The sequence below is a fragment of the Muntiacus reevesi genome, chromosome 19 (genome assembly GCF_963930625.1).
Source record: "Muntiacus reevesi chromosome 19, mMunRee1.1, whole genome shotgun sequence".
Classification (NCBI taxonomy): Eukaryota; Metazoa; Chordata; class Mammalia; order Artiodactyla; family Cervidae; genus Muntiacus; species Muntiacus reevesi.
Genome location: NC_089267.1, coordinates 31,451,783 through 31,474,375, shown reverse-complemented (window position 1 = coordinate 31,474,375; position 22,593 = coordinate 31,451,783). Strand labels below are relative to the sequence as shown.

Genomic DNA, 22,593 nt, shown 5'->3' with positions numbered 1-22,593 from the left:
GTGTGATTGTTCACAAGTCCAAACAGCATCTGCTCCATCTTTTGGTAACTTCCAGTCTATGAAGCACAGCGTCGAAAGCAGGAGAGTGGGTGTAAGTGACTCCTGTGGCTGAGATCTGTGAGGACACCGTACAAGAACAGCTGTGAGGACTGACTATACAGAAGAAGACGTTAATACCCTTGTTTAAATCTCAATGCTGTAATTTGAGGCATTAATAGAAAATGATATTCTGTGTGCTTAGTTGCTCAGTCGTGTCCAACTCTTTGAGACCCCGTGGACTCTACCCCGCCAAGCTCCACTGTCCATGGGGATTCTCCAGCAAAAATACTGGAGTGGGCTGCCATGCCACCCCTCCGGGGGATCTTCCCAAGTCAGGAACTGAACCCAGGTCTCCCGCATTACAAGCGGATTCTTTACCATCTCAGCCACCAAGGAAGTTCAAGAAAATTATATTACCTAAAGTTATCATGATCCTAACTAATTTAATCTCTGAACTGAACAAAGCAACCCATTTTTAAATTACAAAACTCTTATCCATGAGATTGAAGTAATTAATTATAGTGTAACAAGCACTATCCTTAGCAGGGATTCGCTTATTATCTTAATTTACCTATTAGGAAAGTAAAGTATGAAGTACCTTAACAAAGTCACACACTAATTGGCAAAGCCAGGATAAACAAAAAAATGAAAAAGTATTAGGGAATGTATTTCCTACACGAAGTGAAGTAAACCTAGGTGTGTGTGTCCTCTGGGTTAGACCGCTTCCATATTCCCCACAGAGAAACCTTGAACGTGATCTAGGTCCCTCCAAAGTGTGGTCTGGAAACACCCATTGCATCACCTGGGAGTTTGTTACAAGCACAGAATTTCTAGTTCTCCCCACAAAACCCAGTGAATCAGAATCTGTATTTCAGCAAGATCCCAGATATTTGTATATTAAAATTTGAGAAGTACAGGACTAGGAAATTTAACAAATACTTAACATTCTACTAAAAGGTCACTATAATTTGGAGCAATTGGTCATTGGTCATTTCTGGCTTCCATGGTTTGCATTAACTTCTCTTGGTTGCCAGTTCACCGGTTGCATTAATAATGTTAATTTGGGGACTTTCCCGGTGGTCCAGGGGTTAAGAATCCACTTTGCAATGCAGAGGATGCATGTTCAATCCCTGGTTGAGGAATTAAGATCTCACATGCCACAGAGCAACTAAGCTCTCACACTGGAACTCCTGAGTTCACTCCACAACTAAAGAGCCTATGCACCACAATGAAAGATCTCCCGAGATGCAAACCGAGATGCCGTGTGCCACAACTAAGACCCCACAAAGCCAAATTAATTAATTAAAAAAAAAAAGAAACTGATCTCATTTTCTCCATTACTCCATTTCCATTGTGTATTACTCATACTTTTGCTTTCAAGTCAAGCAAGCTAATTAAAAGTCAATGGAAACTCAAATGGGAATCCTCATGGAGAATGATTCTCTTGGGGGAAACATTCACATCAAAACAGAAACATAATTAATACTTACACACTTTAAGGCACAGTTTTCCTGATCTGCTGAATTCCAGAAATGACATCCTTGGATGCACTATAAGAGAGAGTAAGAGATGATGATGACTGAAGAAGTGTGATTTTTCTAGTCACCTGAAGTGCAAATAGCAAAAAAGTGTTCCTGGAGTAAAAATCTGTCTACCAAGGAATCTGTGGCCTCACAGTGATCAGGACTTCTGGGACTGTAAGCAGAGCTGTCGTATTCACAGACAGAGCAGGGCTTGGTGTGGCTCGGGGTTGCTGAGTGGAGTCTAGCCTGGGGCGGAGCGATGGACTGTCTGGGAACACACTGTCCCCTGGGTGCTTGGGGCAGGGGAAGTCCAGGACCGCACGGCGTCAAGCACATCATTTAAGTCCTTGGGGTGTGTCACGCAACAAGAAAAACCTAAAGCTGGAGACTCAAGCAGAGGCAGCACATCAAAACCGAGGTAGGTGGATAGTTTGGGAAGTCGGCCGCCCTGACCTCCCACTGGACAGATTCAGCTGGGGCCTCCTTACCTGGCTTGTCTGTGCCTGCGATTGTGTGGACCATTCAGTCCACAGGCCACAATAACACCTAAATTGCATTCCCCTTTTCCTCAGTTCCTTCTGCTCTGCCATCTCTTTTTTCCTCTCCTTTTTCTTTTCATGTCTACCTATGTCCTATCCTCAACTTTTTCTCTTTTCACTCTTCAGGTTCTCCAAGACTGAGCTCACATCCCTTCTCAGTATCATCCATCTGAACTTGAATTTCAGCGGAGACCCCTTCCTGAGCTCCAGACCCAGATTTCAATTGTTTGTTAAATAGCTCCATTTGAGTCCCAACAAGCACCTCAAATACCAGAGTGAGTTGCTGTTTCCTCCTCCAGGAGATCTTCTCTATCCAGGGGTCGAACTCGCGTCTCTTACATCTCCTGCATTGGCAAGCAGGTTCTTTCCCACTAGGGCCATCTGGGAAGCCCCCCATTCAGCATATGAAACATCAAATTCCTCCCTTTGTACCCTCGAATTTGCTCTCTCTCCTGTGTTTTCCATTAATATGCTTCCATCTTCTGAGCTGCCTGAGCCGGGAATCAGGCAGCTTCTCCTTCTTTTACTGCCTTCCCACCCCATCCTCATGGACAATCCATCACCAAGTTCTACTGATTCACTTCTTTGTTTCCTGGACTCTGTCTTCATTCCTTGCTCGCTCACTGTCCTTGCTTTTCTGGGCCCACCACCGCTTGCTAACAGCTTCATGGGGGACAACAAAACCTAATCATATCCTTATCCTATCTAAAACCCTGTGTGCCATTGAAACCAAATATTCCCAACCTGGTACACCGAGCTCTCTGCCATCTGGCCCCACCTAGCTTACCAGCCCAGTCTTCTCCGTCCTGTCTCTGCACACGCACACTCCCCCAAGCAAGCTGAAGTACCCCTCCTTTTCTGCACAACTCAGCTGTCTCAAACTTTTGGGTCTGGACACAAAGGGCTCCCTCTGACTAGTGTACCTTTCCCCTCTAGTCCTTCTAGAAAACTCTTCCTTTTTCTAGTTTTAGCCATGCAAGACCTGCAGGCAAGCAAACTGCTTTTCCTCCTGCGTATTATCCTTTCTCCTCCCACCCGCCGCTGTTTTGACTCTCACAATGCTGTCTGGCTATGATTTTATGCACGTGTCTGTCTCTCCTACAAGACTGTGAGTCCTTTGAAACAGAGCCTCTATTTTACTCACTCTTAAGTCTCTACTATCCAGCACAGTGCCTAGTTCATACCTATACTTGGAGTCACCAAACACATATTCTGTAAATGGATACAGGCGCAGGAAAGAAATAAGACCATAAATGTAATTGATAGAGGAAAGAGTAGACACTGTCTAATCCAACCCTCTCAGAATACCCATATTTTAGTAGTTTTAACTACATCTCAGAAATTTTAAGTAATTTGGCCAAAGCCACATTCATTGGAAGGACTGATGCTAACTAAAGCTGAAGCTCCAATATTTTGGCCACTTCATGCAAAGAACTGACTCATTAGAAAAGACCCTGATGCTGGGAAAGATTGAAGGCAAGAGGAGAAGGGGACAACAGAGGATGAGATGGTTGGATGACATCACTGACTCAAAAGATATGAATTTGAGCAAGCTCTGGGAGTTGGTGATGGACAGGGAAGCCTGGCATTCTGCAGTCCATGGGGTCGCAAAGAGTCGGACAGGACTGAGCGACTGAACTGAACTGAACACAGCTAGGTATAATCAAAATCATGGTCTTGTCTTAGTCCTATGTTCTTTTCACTTCAATGCACTGTCCCTGAACTCATGTTTGAATAATCTGTGATGCAGACTTCTTGCTATTTTCCATCCAGCTTCCTCCATCGGGCACAATTAAATGAGCTTTTACTTAGGATTTATTATTACGGTAATCAAACCTGACTTTTGTCCCTTTTTTTATCAATGCAAACACTGTAAAGTCCCAGGCAGTGGAAGCAATTACTTACCGGTTCACTCAGATTGTGAGGTGTGCCGACATCAAGCTGTCTGCCCTGAAATGAAGAAGGAAGGAATGAATACCTTATCAATCTTGTGTTCGGTATAACTACCACAACTTTAAAAAAAGAAAAAAAGAGCTTCCTTTTTTTGCCTCCCCAGTGTTTTCTAACTGTAAATTAAGGAGCCAAATGTTTTAAAGTCATTAAATCAGTCATAAAACCAGACAAGACGCCTCTGCAAATTAACAGGAATACCTTGGAGATCCCACAAGTTTGGTTCCAGACTACTGAAACAAAGGAAATCAACAAATTTGGGGGATTCCCAGTGGATGTACAAGTATGTTCACACTACACTATAATCTATTAAGTGTGCAATAGCACTGTTTTTAAAAAAGTACATGCTTTAATTTAAAATGTTTTATTGCTAACAAATGTTAACCACCATGAAACAACACAAGGTTATCACAAATCTTCAATTTGTAAAAAACCAGAATATATGCAGAGTGCAATAAAACAAAGTGTGCCTGGATAAGATGAAATGCCTAAGGATTCTGTAGAAATGATAAAAGTGGGAGTCAGGATGTAGCCGAAAGAAGTGGTTAAGAACAATGGGAGATATAGTATTAAATAAGCCTGTGACATTAGTCAATCAAGGTCTCCTGGATTAGAGATGAATTACGTTTGCATTTCTCTTTTTTTTAAAGACTAAAACAATTGACAGCATTTAATTAACATTATATAACAAACCATACCAAAAAATGTATTCATGTTCTAACCTAAATCTGTATACATTTGTGTTCATGACACATAAGATAAAAGTGTGAATAACAGCTGCCCTAGGCAAGATTTTTTCAAGGTATATCTCTTCCTCGTGTTTCTATGCCTATTATTTTGGATTTGCTTTTATAATGTGAAAAGCTATTTTCCTCCATCCAAGAAAGTACTTTTTATATAAATATCATTAGTGCCCTTGGATCTAGAATTAAGAAATGGAAAAATAAACTCATAAGCTAAACAGACTATTTGACCATGAGGTTAATAACCTGAAGCCCAGAAACAACTTGATTTTGTTCCTTATAAAGTCTCATGTACTAATATGAACAGTGTTTCTTAATTCTCATGGCTAGGCAATGTGTGTGTGTGTGCATGCATGCTCAGCCATGTCTGACTCTTTGTGACCCCATGGACTGTGGCCTGCTAGGCTACTCTGTACATGGGATTCTCCAGGCAAGAATACTGGAGTGGGTTGCCATTTCCTTCTCCAGGGCATCTTCTGAACCCAGGGATCAGACCCACGTCTTTTGCATCTCCTGCATTAGCAGGCAGGAGCTTTACAGCTGAGCCATCGGGCTATGAAATATTTGAGGTTTATATGACCAGTCACTCTCCAACTCTTTAGCAAAGAGATTTTCAGAAGTTCTGCAAACAGAGGAGTTAATGGAATGGCATTACCACTAAAAGATTTATGCTAACCAGGTGTTTGGGTTGCTTGAAAAGTACACCATTTAACATACAACATTTCTGTTGTAAATACTATACCACCAGAAGACAGATTAAACAGTTTTGTATAAAGTTATGGTATAAAAAATTAGTGTTTATGTGCAAAGTCAATTCAGCCATGCCCAGCTGTTTGCGACCCTATGGACCATATCCTATCAAGCTCCTCTGTTCTTGGGATTTTCCAGGCAAAAATACTGGAGTGGGTGGCCATTTCCTTCTCCAGGGGATCTTCCTGACCCAGGGATCGAACCCACATCTCTTAAGTCTCCTGTATTGCCAGATGGGTTCTCTATCACTAGTGCCACCTGGGAAGCCCAGGAAGCTCCCCAAAATAGGGATAATGAAAAAACTTTGTACTCAACTTTACTTGAGTAAATTGCCAAGCACATGATTTGGAGAATGCCACAATGCCCTTATTACAAAGGTCACTTAAATTGTCTCATACAGAGAGGAAGGTCGTATCGGGAGCTTTAAAACATAAATGTAGAATATGCATACCAGAAATAGATTAATGACTATGCTAATCAGACATACAATTATATGTGTCATGTAAAAACTCAAAGTACCCCAAGGTTATGGTGGCCTATACCATCATCACCTTGGGGTCCTTTGAATGATTTTTTCCACATGACATATATAATCATAGTTCTAATTTGGGAAAGGAGTACATCAAGGCTGTATATTGTCACCCAGTTTATTTAACTTATATGCAGAGTATATCATGCAAAATGCCAGGCTGGATGAAGCACAAACTGGAATCAAGATTGCTGGGAGAAATATCAATAACCTCAGCTATGCAGATGACACCACCCTTAAGGCAGAAAATGAAGAGGACCTAAAGAGCCTCTTGATGAAGGTGAAAGAGGAGAGTGAAAAAGACGGCTTAAAACTCAACATTCAAAAAATGAAGATCATGGCATCCAGTCCCACCACTTCATGGCAAATAGATGGGAAAACAATGGAAACAGTGACAAACTTTATTTTCTTGGGCTCCAAAATCAGTGCAGCTGGTGACTGCAGCCATGAAATTAAAACATACTTGCTCCTTGGAAGAAAAGCTATGACCAACCTAGACAATGTATTAAAAAGCAGAGACATTATTTTGCCAACAAAGGTCCATATAGTCAAAGTCATGGTTTTTCTAGTAGTCATGTATGGATGTGAGAGTTCGACCCTAAAGAAAGCTGAGTTAAACTGTGGTGTTGGAGAAGACTCTTGAGAGTCCCTTGGACTGCAAAGAGATTAATTCAGTCAATCCTAAAGGAAATCAGTCCTGAATATTCATTGGAAGGACTGATGCTGAAGCTGAAACTCCAATACTTTGGCCACCTGAGGCAAAGAACTGACTCATTTGAAAAAACCCTGATGCTGGGAAAGATTGAAGGCAGGAGGAGAAGGGGATGATGACAGAGAATGAGATGGTTGGATGGCATCACCAACTCAATGGCCTTGAGTTTGAGCAAGCTCCTGGAGTTTGCAAAGGGCAGGGAAGCCTGGAGTGCTACAATCCATGGGGTCACAAAGAATCAGACATGACTGAGCAACTGACAACAACAACATATAATCACATGCATGATTAGCATAGTGATTAGCATAGTCGTTAATCTGTGGCTTATACCATCATGGGGCTTCCCAGGTGGCTCTGTGGTAAAGAATCTGCCTGCCAATGCAGGAGACGCAAGAGACGTGGATTCGATCCCTGGGTCAGGAAGATCCTCTGTAGTAGGAACTGGCAACTCACTCCAGTATACTTGCCTGGAAAATTCCATGGACAGAGGAGCCTGGCCAGCTACAGTGCATGGGGCCTCAAAGAGTCAGACAAGACTAAGTGACTAAGCAGGCATGCACACACATACAGTCATACTCAGAGAATTTTACTTTGTCTGAATAATGAGCTTAACCTGTTAATTGCTAAAAATCCTGCCTGTTTGGGAAAATTATGCTTTTTCAGATTTATAGTCTTGAGCTTTTTTTTATACAAACTAACCACTAAAAATGGGGGCTGGGGGAAGTGTTTCAAGAAATAAGCATTATAGGAACTAACCTCTGGGTCAAAAACTACAATGATTCACAGGAGCAATTTCCTGGGGTTTCATAACTTTTCCATGAAGGGATTTACATATCTCCAAAAGAAGTCACTGCTAAAACTTTTTCCCCCCCCTTGGGGCAGAAGGGCAGGAAGTAGTGGTTAAGGGGTTAGGGTGTGCTGTTTTCAATAAGCAGTGAAGTAACTGTATCTGTTCACGGTTACAGAGCCATCATGCTTTTTGTTTACTGGGTCAATACGTTGTTGTCATGTTAACTTGCATCTCAGCTGATCACGAAAGTTGCCTCACAGAAGGTTTTAATCAAAGCAGCCAAACCAACAAAATAAGACATCCTGTTTCAAATTATACCCTCAACCTCATTTTGAACTGCTGCTTTTTCAAGAGATTTGGCAAATTTCATAAGCCACTTAGCAAAGTGTTCACATTTGATGAAGCAATTTTTATATAAAAATAATTTTCTGCCACCCAGTCTTCTAAAATGTCAACTATCCATAGTTAAATGAAGAGCAGTGCTACATTTTCAATCAGTCTACCATGAAGACTTAAGGCACAGAGTCTAAAATTGTGCTCCTATTTAAAAGATGTCCCGACTCATATCTCTATAACTTGGACGCAAATCTTCAAAAAAATTAAACATTTTTTCCATTTTTTTCAGCTTCTCACAAACATAAGGGCCATCAACCTTGTTTAGTATTTAAGCTTTTGAGTATCTGTATCCATCTTCCTTTCACATTGCTTGAATATAACAGACAAAACAACTTGTACATGACTACTAGAGCCAGTTACTGTAAAAATGAAACAGAATACCACCCATTGTAGTCAAGAGTTACTAGATTCCCACCAGACTCCCCTGGGACTCCACTCTTCTGCTGTAGGGGGCATGGGTTCAATCCCTGGTGTGGGAACTAAGATCCCGCATGCTGGGCCAAAAGAATTATTAAATTCCCATCTGGATTTCCCATGAATCACCAAGTTAGCATACAATCACAACCCAGAAATTTCTAGATTGTTCACAAATAGCACAATAGGTCAAGCCTGGTGCAGGTTTAACAGGATTTTGATTGAAGACCATCCTATTATCATTCATATAGTCATGGCCTCAACATTTTTTGCTGATGGCTCATTGAAGCCCAGGGTTTTTTTCTTAAAACAAACAAAAACTAAAGTCTCATTTTTCTCATAGACAGATATGAGATTGATATTAATTCTTAAAAGCCCAGTGTGCAAACATTCGAGACTTCACACAGAGGCAGTGTGTCTGCATACATGTGTGCAAGCAAGTGCAACTGCTGCCGTGTGACAGGTTAGGAATCATGTCTTCTAACCCTACCTCATGGCACATGGCATTTTTCTTTTTTTAAAAGCAGTCTTACTAAGAGCAAAGGGAAATATACAAATTCAGAATTTTGCATATAGTGAAACAACAGATTCCTCTTTTTATTTCTCACATTTTCACAAATTTTAAGAACTTTTTTATGCTGAAGGAAAATAAATGGAAACTAAGAAGGAAGAATCTATAAATTGTTCATCCTCTCTCTGGTCATTTTTGAGTGGAGTCCTTCATGAGCAGAAAGGCTTACAAAAGATGGCAATGCTGAGTCTATGATAACCTGGTATGCACCCAAATAACGTTATATGGGTATGATATAGTTATCAACCTGCCCTACTCATTGACTTAGAAATATAGGCAGAGGAAAACTAAGTGAATATTTTTAGTAACTCTAACCGGGTACTAACCAGCATCTGCCTGTGTGCAGTCGTGTTCAACTCTTTAGGACTCTACAGATGGTAGCCCGCCAGACTCCTCTGTTCATGGGCTTTTCCAGACAAGAATTCTGGAGTGGATTGCCATTTCCTCCTCCAGGGTATCTTCCTGACCCAGGGATGGAACTGGTGCCTCCTGTGATTCCTGCCTTGGCAGGCAAATTCTTTTCCCATGGAGTCACTTAGAAAGTTCAGTACTGACCAGAACCTCTCCTTAAAAGTTGCTAAATTTGAGCCATTGAATTAGAGAGGTGATTAATTTAGCAAGGAGGCACACCATCTGTCCTGGGCTGACCCAGCACTGCGAGCAAGATTCGTTTCAAGGGACAATAGAAAACCTAAAAGCGCTTGGAAGGTGACCTAAGCATCTGTTGTGGCCTTCTGAACAGCCTGTGTTTTTCAGAAGGAAGCAAAAAGATGACCATCACTGAGGTCACGGAGCCCTCTCTTTCCATTCTGTGTAAGCACCATCCACTTTGCTGTTCACTCTCTCCAGCCTCTAGAACAATGCCAAAAGGATAATGGTGTTCCATAACTATATGCTGCAGGAATAAATCCAAGAATTCAAGACGGCCTACTATTCAGGAAGGGGTCCAGAAGTGCCTTGGAAGCATCACCCAGTGTCCTAGGATCATGAGGGATTACTCTCAGTACTTGAGAAGTAATCAGACACAGGAACCAAAGGACAATTTTTGACTTCTTTTCTTCTCATTTGGTGTGTGAAGAAAGATTCCTCTGATCGCCATTCCCTAATCATTTATATTTGTAGAGAAAGGAGAAGAAAGCTTAATATTTTTTTTGTTTTTAGATAATTACGTACACAGAGATTAAGAATTGTATCTTTTAGGTTAATTGTGCAACCACATGCTTCATAGTTCTTTGTGTTCATAATTTTGTTCAAAATGAAGCTTTTGATTCCCCCTTATGTGATTGAAATACAACCAAATATAATGACACATAAGACGGCGAATTTGCAATTGAATTTTTTCCTATTCCTTCAAAAATCAGTGTTAGCTCATAAAAACAAAAGGGTGCATGCCTTAGTAGTTTTTAAACAATGAAACAACAGAGATGTTTCTTGGTGACCTTTAAGTCACACTGTAATAGTATTGAGTCTTTCTGTTGGCAGCTCTCAAAATTAAGTTTAATAAACTGAATGGCATGCCCATCAAACGGTCTTGGGCAAGGTAGCCTCATGAGTCAGGCCTAGGGGGTTCAGATGAAGATGATTTTGTCAACACTCTTCCCTAATTTCCAACTCCATCCCCCTCCTCCCCATAATCATAGCTAACATTAGTGAGTGAGTCTCGAGTTCCAAGCACTGTTTTTGGTGTTCTACACTGAATCTCATTCAATGTCCCAACAACCCTATTTGGGACATACTTTTATTAACTTCATTTTGCGGCTGAGAGACAGAGAGGTCTAGTAAGTTGTCCAAGAGTTAGGATTTGAATGGGGTGCTAATTGCCTCCAGAGCCCGTGTCCTTAACCAAAGCATGGATGCCTCCTATAAACTGTACCAAAATTCCTCACTTTGGAGTAAGAGTTCTCATCGTTTACCTGCGCTCACCTCTTCCAATTACCTGCCTGAAAGACACTGTCCCAGTCCCAGATCTTAAATCCTCAACCCAACTCCTACTTCTTGGCACAAGCATCCCTATACTGCCCACCTCAGCCAAAACTAACTTCCCTCTTTACTTCCTGCCTTAATAATGAAACAGAGCAGAGTGATCTGCATTTTAATCCCACTTATGATATTTGCTCCTGATGTGATCATTTTAAAAGTTAGCTGTGTTATTTAAACTTAGTATTCTCATCTGAAACATAAGTAGGATAATAATTAGTGCTTAAAGTTTTGTGAGGATTAAATTAAATTATATATTCATTATTATAGTACAGTGCCAGGCACTTAGAAATCTATTATTAATATTATGCACAAATTTGCTGTAAACAGCCTTTTGCAGACATATTATTGATGCAATAATCTCTTCAGATAAATTTCTTGATGTTCAGGGTTAGAGGTATGCTTTCTCTTTTATCTCTTTTGATATTTATTTACCCACTATTTTCTAGAATGGTATCAACTTACATCCTAACGAAAAACACATGGAAGTTCCAGCTTATCCAAACTTGGCCAGTTATAAGATGTCTTTATCTCTGCCAATCTGATAGAATAAAAATTGATCATTCATTTTTCCTATGCAATTCTATGTTGCTGTGAGGTTGAACATCTATCACATTTTTTAGTCATTAATGTTTCTTAGCCATTAATGTTTCTTTTTTTAAAAAAAGCAGGCCTTCTTGTTCTGAACAATATTTAAATACTCTCCTTTATAAGAGTTGGTAAAATTGTGCTTATCATGTGTAAAACTTTTTTCTATTCTTTGGCTTTGTTTTTATTGTCTTCTGTTTATTGTCATATAGTTAATTTCTAAGCAGTTGAATTTATTAATAATTTCTTTTAGTGAGTCTAGGGTTTGAAACAGACTTCTTTCCCACTCCAAGATTATACAAATAGTCTTTCCTAACTTATCAAAATATTTTACAGGATGAAGTCTTGTTCTGTTTTTTTGTCTGTTTGTATTTAAATTATATCTTTTTAAAATACCTTGTGGAATTTATTTGAATCTGGTAGTAATATGTTAACAGGAGTTGAAATTTTTTGAATCTTTTTTTTTCACTTCTGTTTTCAAAGAAAGGAGTACTTTATTTTTTACTTTATTTGGTTTAGATTAGCTCAAGGTATACAACAGAATTGAGTTTAAGGTACAGAGATTTCCTATCAACTCTCTGTTCCCACATATGCATAGCTTCTCCCATTATCAACACCACTCACCAGAATAGCACATTTTTTAATAAGCATGAGCCTACAGTGGAATAATCACAATCATCCAAAGTCCACAGTTTACCTTAGGGTTCAGTCTTGGTATTTGGACAGAAGTATAATGATTACCATACAGAATACTTTCACTGCTCTGACAGTCCTCTGTGTTCTGCCCATTCATCTCCCCAGAGCCCAGCGCCATGGCTCTCAATCATCAGTGTTTCCAGTATCTCCGTAGCCTTGCCCTCTCCAGAACATCATGCAGTTGGAGCCACACAGCCTTTTCAGATTGGATTCTTTCACTTAGTAACTGGCATTTAGGTGTCCTCCATGTCTTGATAGCTCATTTCTTTTTATAATAGCCTTGAATAATATCTCCTTACCTGAATTGTCAGTTTACTTATTCTTTCACCTACTGAAGGAAGGAGTTATTTTTCATTCTAAATGGAGAGCCTCACTTGGGCTTGAATTATCATCTTTATCATATTCCACACTCCCTTATGTACATAGTATAATTTCTGGAATATATTCTGTTTTACCGGCTTGCCTATTCCTATATCAGTGCATGGTGTACTAATTTCTGGATACGTTATGGAATTTTGGAGTTATGGTTTGGTGGCGCTAGTGGTAAAGAACCCACTTGTCAATACAGGAGACATAAGAAACTCAGGTTGGATCCCTGGGTTGGGAAGATCCCCTGGAGGAGGACATGGCAAACCACTCGAGTATTCTTGCCTGGAGAATCCCATAGACAGAGGAGACTGGAGGGTTACAGTCCATAGGGTTGCAAAGAGTTAGACACGACTGAAGCAACTTAGCAAACATGTTATAAAGTTGTATATTGATATACAAGAAAGGTAATGTATATATACACACATATATATACTTTTTTAAACAGGACAACCTTCTGAATCTTATTATTTCTGACAATCTTATTGAATTGACTTGAGGCTTCTAAAAGAGCACTTCTGAGCAATAGGTCCTCAATGGTTGGGATTTGTTACTCAAAAAAAAAAAAAAAAAAAAAAGAGAGAGTTTTATTGCCAAAGATCACAAAATTGTTATAAACAAAGCCATCAATATGAGATTGTATCCTGTTGAATCTTCAAAAAGAGGGTATGGCAAAAAGCATTTTCATAAATTATTTGGCCATGAATCTCTTTTGTTTCTTTTTCATAAAGGATCTCACAATGCTAGTGTTCTGAAAAACAATAATTATTTTTTTGTTCTCTGCAGCACATGGCATATGCAATCTTAAAATATCAGGTCAGTTAATACACTCAACTAATACATACAGATTCCTCCATTAGTGTAAAACCCATGCTCAAACATAGAACTATGATTTGTGCATTTTGGGACAGCAGTTTTAACATTCCTTTCTACAAGACACTTTCATTTCTTTTTAAAAGGCAAAGATGCCTCAATATCAAGAATCACCCAGTGGGAATGATAATATAATATACATTTAATTTGAGTCTCAGGGTTTCCCAGGTGGTTCAGTGTTGAAGAATCTGCCTGCCAGTGTAAGAGATGCAGGGGGTGCAATTTTGATCCCTGGGTAGGGAAGATTGCTGGAGGAGGAAATGGCAACCCACTCCAGTATCCTTGTCTGGGAAATTCCAGAGGAGCCTGGCAGGTTACAATCCATGGGCGCAAACAGACAGATATGACTGAGTGACTGAACATGCACAGAGTATCAGTAGGCAAGAAAAGGATATAGTAGAGGCAAACTTTTGAGAAATAATGACTAATAATTTTCTAAAAAGGTTGAGATACATGAATTGGCAGTTATAGGGGATATGCTGTATGTTATTTACCAAGCATGATAATAAAAAAATTAATTAAAAGAAAGAACCACCCAATGAAATCAAGGATGACCTTCATAGCAAAGTCCAAGCTAAAAACGATAGCACAGAAAAAAAAAATCAAACAGTGCAATAAAATCCAGCACTTTTCATATCGTTCCTCTGATCCGTGGCTCTATTCACTGGTCTTGCACCTAGCTTTTGTCTCCCCTGCCCTGATGTGGGAGGAACAGATGGAGAACATGATTACAATCACTAGTCAAGTTGGCAGACCATGTCTTCTGCAGTTCCACCATATCAGCTGTGCCTTTCTCTGTAGGAGGTGAACGGAAGGCAACTCAGCAAAGGAACAGACTGTCTACTCCTTCTGCCAAACCCTGAAATCAAGGAGCCCACACACAGAAATAAGATAAAACTAAGTTTAGCTAAAAAATAAAATGGAGACTCCAATAATAGAAACAGCCAACATCAGTTTTGATAGTCGGGAAATTAATAAACAAATTATAGTGGCACATTCATATGATGGAATATTTAAAATATATTAAGGACCTTATTTCCATAAAAACATCAAGGTATACAGGAAAATCCACAAAGTAATGTTCAATGAAAGAGCTGGGTGCACAGTGTGTGAAAAATTGTATACATACTTGAGGAAAAATCATCGAAAGAAAATATAATTATAGGTCAATAGTTGTGGAATTACAGGATTCTTTTCTTTTATTCTTCTCTTAAAAACATTTTACAATGAATATGTATTGTTTTTATAATCAGAGAAAAACATTTAATAAAAAAAGAAAACATTTAATAGTCCCAGTTTTCCATTTTTAAGTTTGGATATTTAGTTTTATAAAAACCCTAAAGCACATATTTCTATATCCGTGGTAGTGAAGTCTTCAGCAAAGAATTCTATAAAATACCAACCATATTTTTTAAAAGTGCCGAAACAATAGTAAGCTTAAGTAGTGTTTAAAATGATAGTTTAAATTAAACCAAGAGTGTAACACAAATACCTTTCCTTTTTTACTCTACCACAGACTTCTATCTTTAATACTTTAGCCTAATAATGAATACTGTATTTGGTATTTTTTTATTTTAAAACTATAAGTATTGTCACATTGTCTTTAGATAGGAAGAGGGCATCTTTCCCTGACTAGAATGTGTTTGGCTTTTAAATTTGATTCAGTGATTGTTTTGAACACAAATAAGTCACACTATAACTGTAAAGATATGAAACACTATTTAGGAGGAATAACACCCAGAATGAGAAGAAAATCATAGATTTCCAGAAAAACTCACCAAAAAAATTATAAATGCACAGGTAGACAGGAATTTACAAACAATTCTGTCATTTAATAATGATAATCATATATAAGTATATAACACATAAAATAACATGTAAATATATAGTGATCAACAATAAGATAAAGTGTTCTACATGGCATCCACATCTGCTTCCCTCATCATCCCCCTCCCGATACAATCATCTATCCACAATATAAATAGTACTTTTGCTTGCAATGACAAGGCATTGCCCTGTGGCCGAACCTATTTCATGCTTTAAGATGAATATAAATGATTTTGTAATAAATGAGTTTAATTGGTTTTTTTAAGGTGTGCAAATTGATTTCATTTATGCCTCCTTTGCCAGAACCCCATGCCCCCAGTTGCAAAAATAATAATAATAATAATCTATGAAGAGACAACTTGAAAGAAATAAAGCAGTTCTGCCCTCCTTACTATAATCACTAGCGTTCCTAATTTATTTTGGAAAAAAGACTCTTGCCTTGCCATCATTTCTCATGAGAAAGCTTCTCATAAAGAGAAAGTAATTCAACCACTACAACAAGCTGAATTCTATCTGTTCTACTTCCTACGAAGACAAATATTAGACCAGGAAAACTTACCAGGTTAGTTACACATGACTTTAAACAGCTGTTTAAAACAGTACACTGGACCACAGAAATCCATAGGCAGCCAAGAGTTGCAAACTTGACAAGTTTCAGACTAAGCCAGTAAACGTTCTTCATCACTTCACTAATGGCGGATTTTCAGATGAACTTTCTTCTCATTTTCTCCATTTCGCTATCTGAATTCTTTGGGTTTCATCACTTCAGTTGAAAGAGTGGCTGGTGGACTTTTTGGTCTTGTTTTGATGTGTTGGGATATCTTTGCCTTTTAAATAATGTTTAGAACTTTGAATACTAGATAGCTTGTATCATTCCCATAACAGCGATTTCATAAGGAGGCTTCCTTTTACTCCCATAAAGAAAGTCACCCACCCGAGTAAAGGTTAGGTCTTAGGAGAGCGCTTCACAAGGAAAGTAAACAAAGCAGAGAAGGCAAATTGCATTTCAGCCAGCACGTGACACGTGCAGAGTCTGAGACGGGATCAGACTCAGTGGACCCTCCACCACTTCACTTCTTTGAGGTTTGTTCAGCTATGCAGGAAACTGGGTTTTAACCATGTTTAGCAAACAGTAACACTATTCTAATAAAGAATTATCCAAAAAAAAAAAAAAAAATTCAAAGCGCCCAAATCAAATGATGCAGCAAAGAGGAAAAACATAACCCTTTGAAACCAAACACACATACTTTAAAATGAAAAAGCAAACTAACCTGAAATTAATAGACAAATACTCTGAGGGTCAGCTAAAGACAAGGAAGTTTGTTAGGCACTTTCAGAACTTCACTACATATTAACAAAAACACTGCCTTATCAAGTCTATTGAGATAGAGAACTGAAACTAGCCACCAAAGAGACCTAAGATATGTGGGAGCGTAACTGTCTTGAAAAGGATACACTGTACAAATTTCAATCAGCTCAGCATGGAGATTAAGTTCAAGCCTGAAACAAAGAATTTGAAAAGTTTGCAAGGTACAGAAGTGAGTCATTCTGGATAGCTACTTTTTAGATTGCCTAGGGTTAACTCTTTAAGGCCAAATATTGTCATGTTGGTATTTTTTCTCATGAAAATCTACAGTATCAAATCAACTTCCTTGTCTTCTTAGATAAATTATACTGATATAACTTGCCCTTGTGTTAATGATGTGAAGTTCTCATTGTGAGGAACACCCACATGAGGGTTTGTTTCCAGCTGAGCATCCTTTAGTAAATTCTGACCAAACTGATGAACAACATAAAGAAGGATGGTACTGACTCTAGATTGACCCCTAAAACCTGTTCTCTTGAAAAAATTCCCCACTCTTTGCCTGTTTTTTGTTCATTGTCTGCATTTGAAAGAACATAGATCAAAGAATAAGCAACTCTCCAATTTCTTGGTCAGAGGATATGGCCATTTTTCTACAAAAGCATGTTTAAGTCAGAGAATAAACTTCCTTGCCTATGGAATTTTCTCTTCGCAAAGAAATGTGTCTTTTCCCAGTGCCACTGTCTTATTAGCACAAGTAATATTTGTAACTGTTACTTCACTAGGTGGACCACTAAATACTTCCTTGAAAACCTAAATATAATCTTTACTCTCACTTAATCTAATTCTTTGATGTATCCTTTCAATATCAAGATTTGTGCTTATTCTGATTTGAGGAATTTAACTGGCACATAGATTCGCACTTGTGAAAAATGAAGTATGTTCCAAGATGTTTGTTATAAAATTAATTATATTAGCAAAAGACTGAACCTAAAATTTCAATAATCTAATAGTGGATCAAGCAATTCACACAACTTGTCCAGGTGATTTCTCCAAATACACTTCTTTGAACTTCTTCACAGCCCAATAGTCACCCAGCAGTTGGGTAGCTTACATGGTGATTTAGAACTTTGATAAAAGTGTGCCAGTGTTAATGTTACGTGTACTGACTTTCATGATTCATCTTTAGAAATCATTCAGCTATTTTTTTTTTTTTAATGAGGCTATTTTCCTCTGTTTTATTGGTTACCAGAAAGGCACAAAACTGCCCTGACTCAAGAAAAGGGGAATTAGACCCTACCTTTTGAGATGGAAATGGCAAAGTCCTAGAAAAACGTGTAGGATGGGAGAGACTATTGCACCATCTTTGGAATAAAATCTGCCACTGTGTAGGCAGTCATGACTGGAATGTAGACATTTCAGTTACCACAGTTTAGTTAACTAATAACACAGTTCAAACTTCAGTTAGCACAATATATTACCTGTGATTATTATGCATTAAATACAAACTTCTCTTCTATCTCTGCAGTCCACAAATCAGATGTATATAACAGATGCACATGAAGATCAGATGTCAATAATGTCACTTCTTTCAAAGTTTATCAGTGGTTGGCCCCTCACTGCGTACCTGTTATTCGGTTCTCACACAGATAGCAAAGCAAGGGATCGTGTTGCCTCCTTGTCTCCCAGTGATAAATCCACATGACATTTTGCAAAATGATGTTTAGAAAAATGGATAATTAAAAAAAGGAATTGACTGACAAAAATAAAATTGCAGCAGAGAAATAAAAGCTGAAAAAACTGGAAGTGATATTTGAATCAAATGTAAGTGGAGGATTTGATATGAAAAACAAAGGCAACATAAGCAAAAATAAACAAAGAGAACTATAGCAAACTAAGAAGTTTCTGCATAGCTAAGGAACTCATCAACAAAATGAAAACACAACCTACAGAATGAGAGAAAATATTTGCAAATCACATATCTGACAAGAGGTTAATATTTATTTGTAATGTCTGAGTTTTGTACCATGTGTACATATTACAGCTTCAAAAAATTAATGTTTAAATAATAGCTTTTTAACATATTCTGAATGAGAATTTGAAAGCATAGGACTTACTTGCAAGCCTCCAAATTCATCTCAAGTTAGAATAGGATACTTGAAACACGTGACTAGAGTTCACACCAAACAAGTTCCTCCAAGATGGCTTTGAACAAAACTTTTGTACATGCATTAACAATGTTATCCTAACAAGTAAGACTCAAGCTCCCGCAAATCCCTTAGAATAAATTGACTTTCCCATGGGATCAATTCTGCAATGAACAGATCACATTCTGAAACAATGGCCTGGTTCATAGTTGAATCAGTGAGGTGGCACCATTAAAGGAGAAACTGTTAAAATGTTCCTTTATTCTAATCCTATTTTGTTAGAATAAGCTTTACAGATGGTTAACAACAGATTTGATGTGATCAAATACATCTGAGTTTTGGAATTATATATATTGAAAATATACAATGTACATTCTCAAACTCAGTTGCAGTCTATCAGTACCACATGGGGAATGAAATTTTATAGGGAAATAAAATTTTACAATCATCAAAAGAAGCCCCAGAGAAGGACCTTGGCTGGAGAAGGGCCATGTGAACACTCACGGCCTAAGACATGGCCTTGCCATCCTGCGTTTCTACTTTATCAGACCCACTAGAAGCCTGATCATGGTGTGCCACAGCACATATGCTGAACCTTGAAACTGGCTAAAAAGACAGATACACTAGCCATCACCAAGGCAATAATTATTCCTATGGTGGGTATCAATCGAGGGGGTATGGTCCCCCACTGACATTCATCGGAACCAGTGCATCTCCTCTCCATGCCTCAAGGAAGGGGTGATGCTACAGCATGCCAAGGAGGAAAAGATTAAATTATTAGCTTTTAAGGTTCAACAGCCAATGTCCTCGCCAGGAGGAACAGAGGCCAGAAACACACATTTCAGTTTCTGGTCTGCAGTTTGGCTTCGCTACATTATTATCAAATTTAAGTTCTCTTTTAGCCTGGGACCTCAGTGGCTGAAATGTACAAGTGAGGAGTTATTAGACACTCTGTCCTCCATACTCCTCCCCTGAGACTTGAAGGTGGAAATAATATCAGTCACACCACACTTTTTGCTCAGAACAACAAAAGATAAAAATCACAATACAAAGGCATCATTTGTTTTTGTTTTTGTTTTTTTCCCAGCTCTTCTCGTATATTTATTTATCTCTGAGTGCTCAGGGGATTTTATTATTGTTGTTGTTCAGAGCCTGTTTTCCTGCTGCTTCCACGTTTGGAGCTTTCTCAGAATCATAAAGTTCTAGGAAGCTGGTTTTTAAGCGGTTGCTCTTTGTATGAGGTACTTAACAGTTCTTAAAAATCTGCCTCAGGGGGAGTTTTTTTTAATGGTTTGAGGAAATTAATGCTGTAATATTAGGTAGAAAGGAGTGTATAAAATTATATATGTGTTCTGAGATTGATCTCAAGTATGTAAAGTAACACCAGCTCCCTCTCTCCCTCCTCTCCCATCTTTCCTTCCCTCCCTCCCTCCTTTCTTTCTTTCTTCACCCCTCAGAGAAAAAAATATTCTGATATATTTCTACCAATTTTTTGTTGTTTTATTTTGAAAGTATTTGCACTTTTCGAGCCTTTTCAATCTAATTGAGACTAGAAGGCCTTGCGTTTCATGGAAAATACTTTCAGAGATTGAATCTAGATGCTGGATGACCACTTAACATTTTACCTACAGCCAGCCCTGAAGTGAAAACTGCCTTTGTAATAAAGTTGAGAGGTTTTCAAACGTCAAATCAGGCCCTCTTCCCCCAGCCTCCAGATCAGAGGAGTCATAACCTACAGCAGGGTTCTCGTGGTTCCTCTCCGACTAGAGTGCGCCCCACTTCTGTTTTCTTTTTTTCTGCTCTTTGACCACACCCACAGCATGCAGGATCCCAGTTCCCCTACCAGGGATAGAACCTGTGCTTTCTGCAGCGGAGGCGCAGCGTCTTAACCACTGGACTGCCGGGAAGTCCCAGCCTTTGTTCTTAATGGAACTTCTCCAACCAGTGTGGCTCTGGGCCAGGCACCCCGCACTGTCACCCGGCACCTTGCAGACCGCCATACACCCCACCAGCACCCCACAAGGACAGAACTGCTGCCGCTTCAAACCCTGCTCCAGGCATGAAATACATGAGCAGGGCAAAGAGCAACTGCCGAAGGACAGAAGGTGGGCCGAGGGCCGGAAAGCGCGGCTGCAGCTCACCGAGCCAGGGCACCTCGATGGGACGCGGGAGCAGGCACGGGAGGCAGCGCCTCTGACGCGTGAGAACCGAGTCCCAGGGCTTTTATCTGGCAATGAAGTCGTGCACTCTAAGAAATGTGGGATTATAATTGTAATTATTAAGCTGTGAGTGATGTGGGGAAAACGCCAACATTGCCCTTATTACAGATATTGAGAAACAAACAAAAGAGGGGGGAAAACAGGAAAACTTACCCAATAACTAATCAAGTTGCATGAAAATGGGGATCAAGAGGATGGTCTTGTCCCAGGTCTTGGGCGAATTCCTGGGATGGGCCACCAAGTGAGGGTTCCTGGCTTAACACAGGAAAGAATTCAAGAGCAACCCATAGTAAAGTGAAAGCAAGTTTATTTAGAGAGATACACATTCCCGGATCAGAATAAGGTCCATCTCAGAAGGTGACAGCAGCCCCAGGGTGCAGGAGTGGCTGTTAGCAGTTTTTAAGGGCTGGGTAATTTCATAGGCTACCGAGCGGGAGGAATATTCTCTCTCTGAGAATGGGTAGAGATTTCCAGGAACAGGAGCACTGCCCATTTTTTGGCCTCTTGTGGTCAGCCTCAGAACTGTCATGGTGCCTGTGGGCGTGTAATTTAGCATACTAATGCATTACAATGACTGTATAATGAGGCTCAAGGTCCACAGCAAGTCCAATCTTCCACCATCTTGCGCCTGGTAGATTCTAACCAGTTTTCCTTGTGTCCTCAACAGCAGTGTCATTCTTTTAATGGTTGTGCCCTGGCCCCTTCCTTCTTATTTCTATTACATCATTTATTGTTGTTTACCATTTATGACTTAGTCTGAGCACAAAATCAATTAGCTTTAAATACCAATGTCTTTCCAAGAATACACTAAAGTTCACCTAGGAAAGAGAAGAAAAGGGGTCTTTCAGGTTTTTCTTTGCTTCAGAAATTACTGCAGTGGTAAAGAGAGGCTCTTGGTATGTCAGAAACAGTTCTTCACCCTTAGCGTGTATGGAAAGATCAGTTACTACCATCATGGTAGACATGGTGTTAGATTTCAGAGCACTGTATTTCTCTTCTGTCCCCCACCTCCAACATGTCTCTAACGTCAGAGCCCTCACCTTTCCTGTCTTCTGGAAATAGCACAGTAGTTAGAACACGGACTCCTAAATTAGCCTGTGTCCAATCCTGGCTCCACCGATGAGCTTTGGAGTTACTTCAGTTCTTTTTTTTTTTTTTTTTTAATTTATTTTTTATTAGTTGGAGGCTAATTACTTCACAACATTTCAGTGGGTTTTGTCATACATTGACATGAATCAGCCATAGAGTTACACGTATTCCCCATCCTGATCCCCCCTTCCACCTCCCTCTCCACCCGATTCCTCTGGGTCCTCCCAGTGCACCAGGCCCGAGCACTTGTCTCATGCATCCCACCTGGGCTGGTGATCTGTTTCACCATAGATAATATACATGCTGTTCTTTCGAAACATCCCACCCTCACCTTCTCCCACGGAGTTCAAAAGTCTGTTCTGTACTTCTGTGTCTCTTTTTCTGTTTTGCATATAGGGCCATCGTTACCATCTTTCTAAATTCCGTATATATGTGTTAGTATGCTGTAATGTTCTTTATCTTTCTGGCTTACTTCACTCTGTATAATGGGCTATCTGACTCGATTTCCTCATCTATAGGTGGAGATTATAACAGATTCAACCACTGTGTATT

The 22,593-nt window shown here is 39.3% G+C and overlaps 1 protein-coding gene across 2 annotated transcripts in view; it reads right to left on the bottom strand.

Annotated features, from left to right (window-relative positions):
* ROS1 (ROS proto-oncogene 1, receptor tyrosine kinase) overlaps positions 1-15,965 on the bottom strand; it is a 111,796-nt gene extending 95,831 nt beyond the window's left edge. For both annotated transcript variants that reach the window (XM_065911453.1, XM_065911454.1), the window contains exons 1-3: positions 15,843-15,965; positions 4,007-4,051; positions 1,530-1,589 (exon numbers count right to left, since the gene is read on the bottom strand). In XM_065911453.1, coding sequence (XP_065767525.1) covers positions 1,530-1,589; positions 4,007-4,051; positions 15,843-15,965 — 228 coding nt within the window. The remainder of the gene's footprint in view (positions 1-1,529; positions 1,590-4,006; positions 4,052-15,842) is intronic.
* Positions 15,966-22,593: the final 6,628 nt, after the last annotated feature.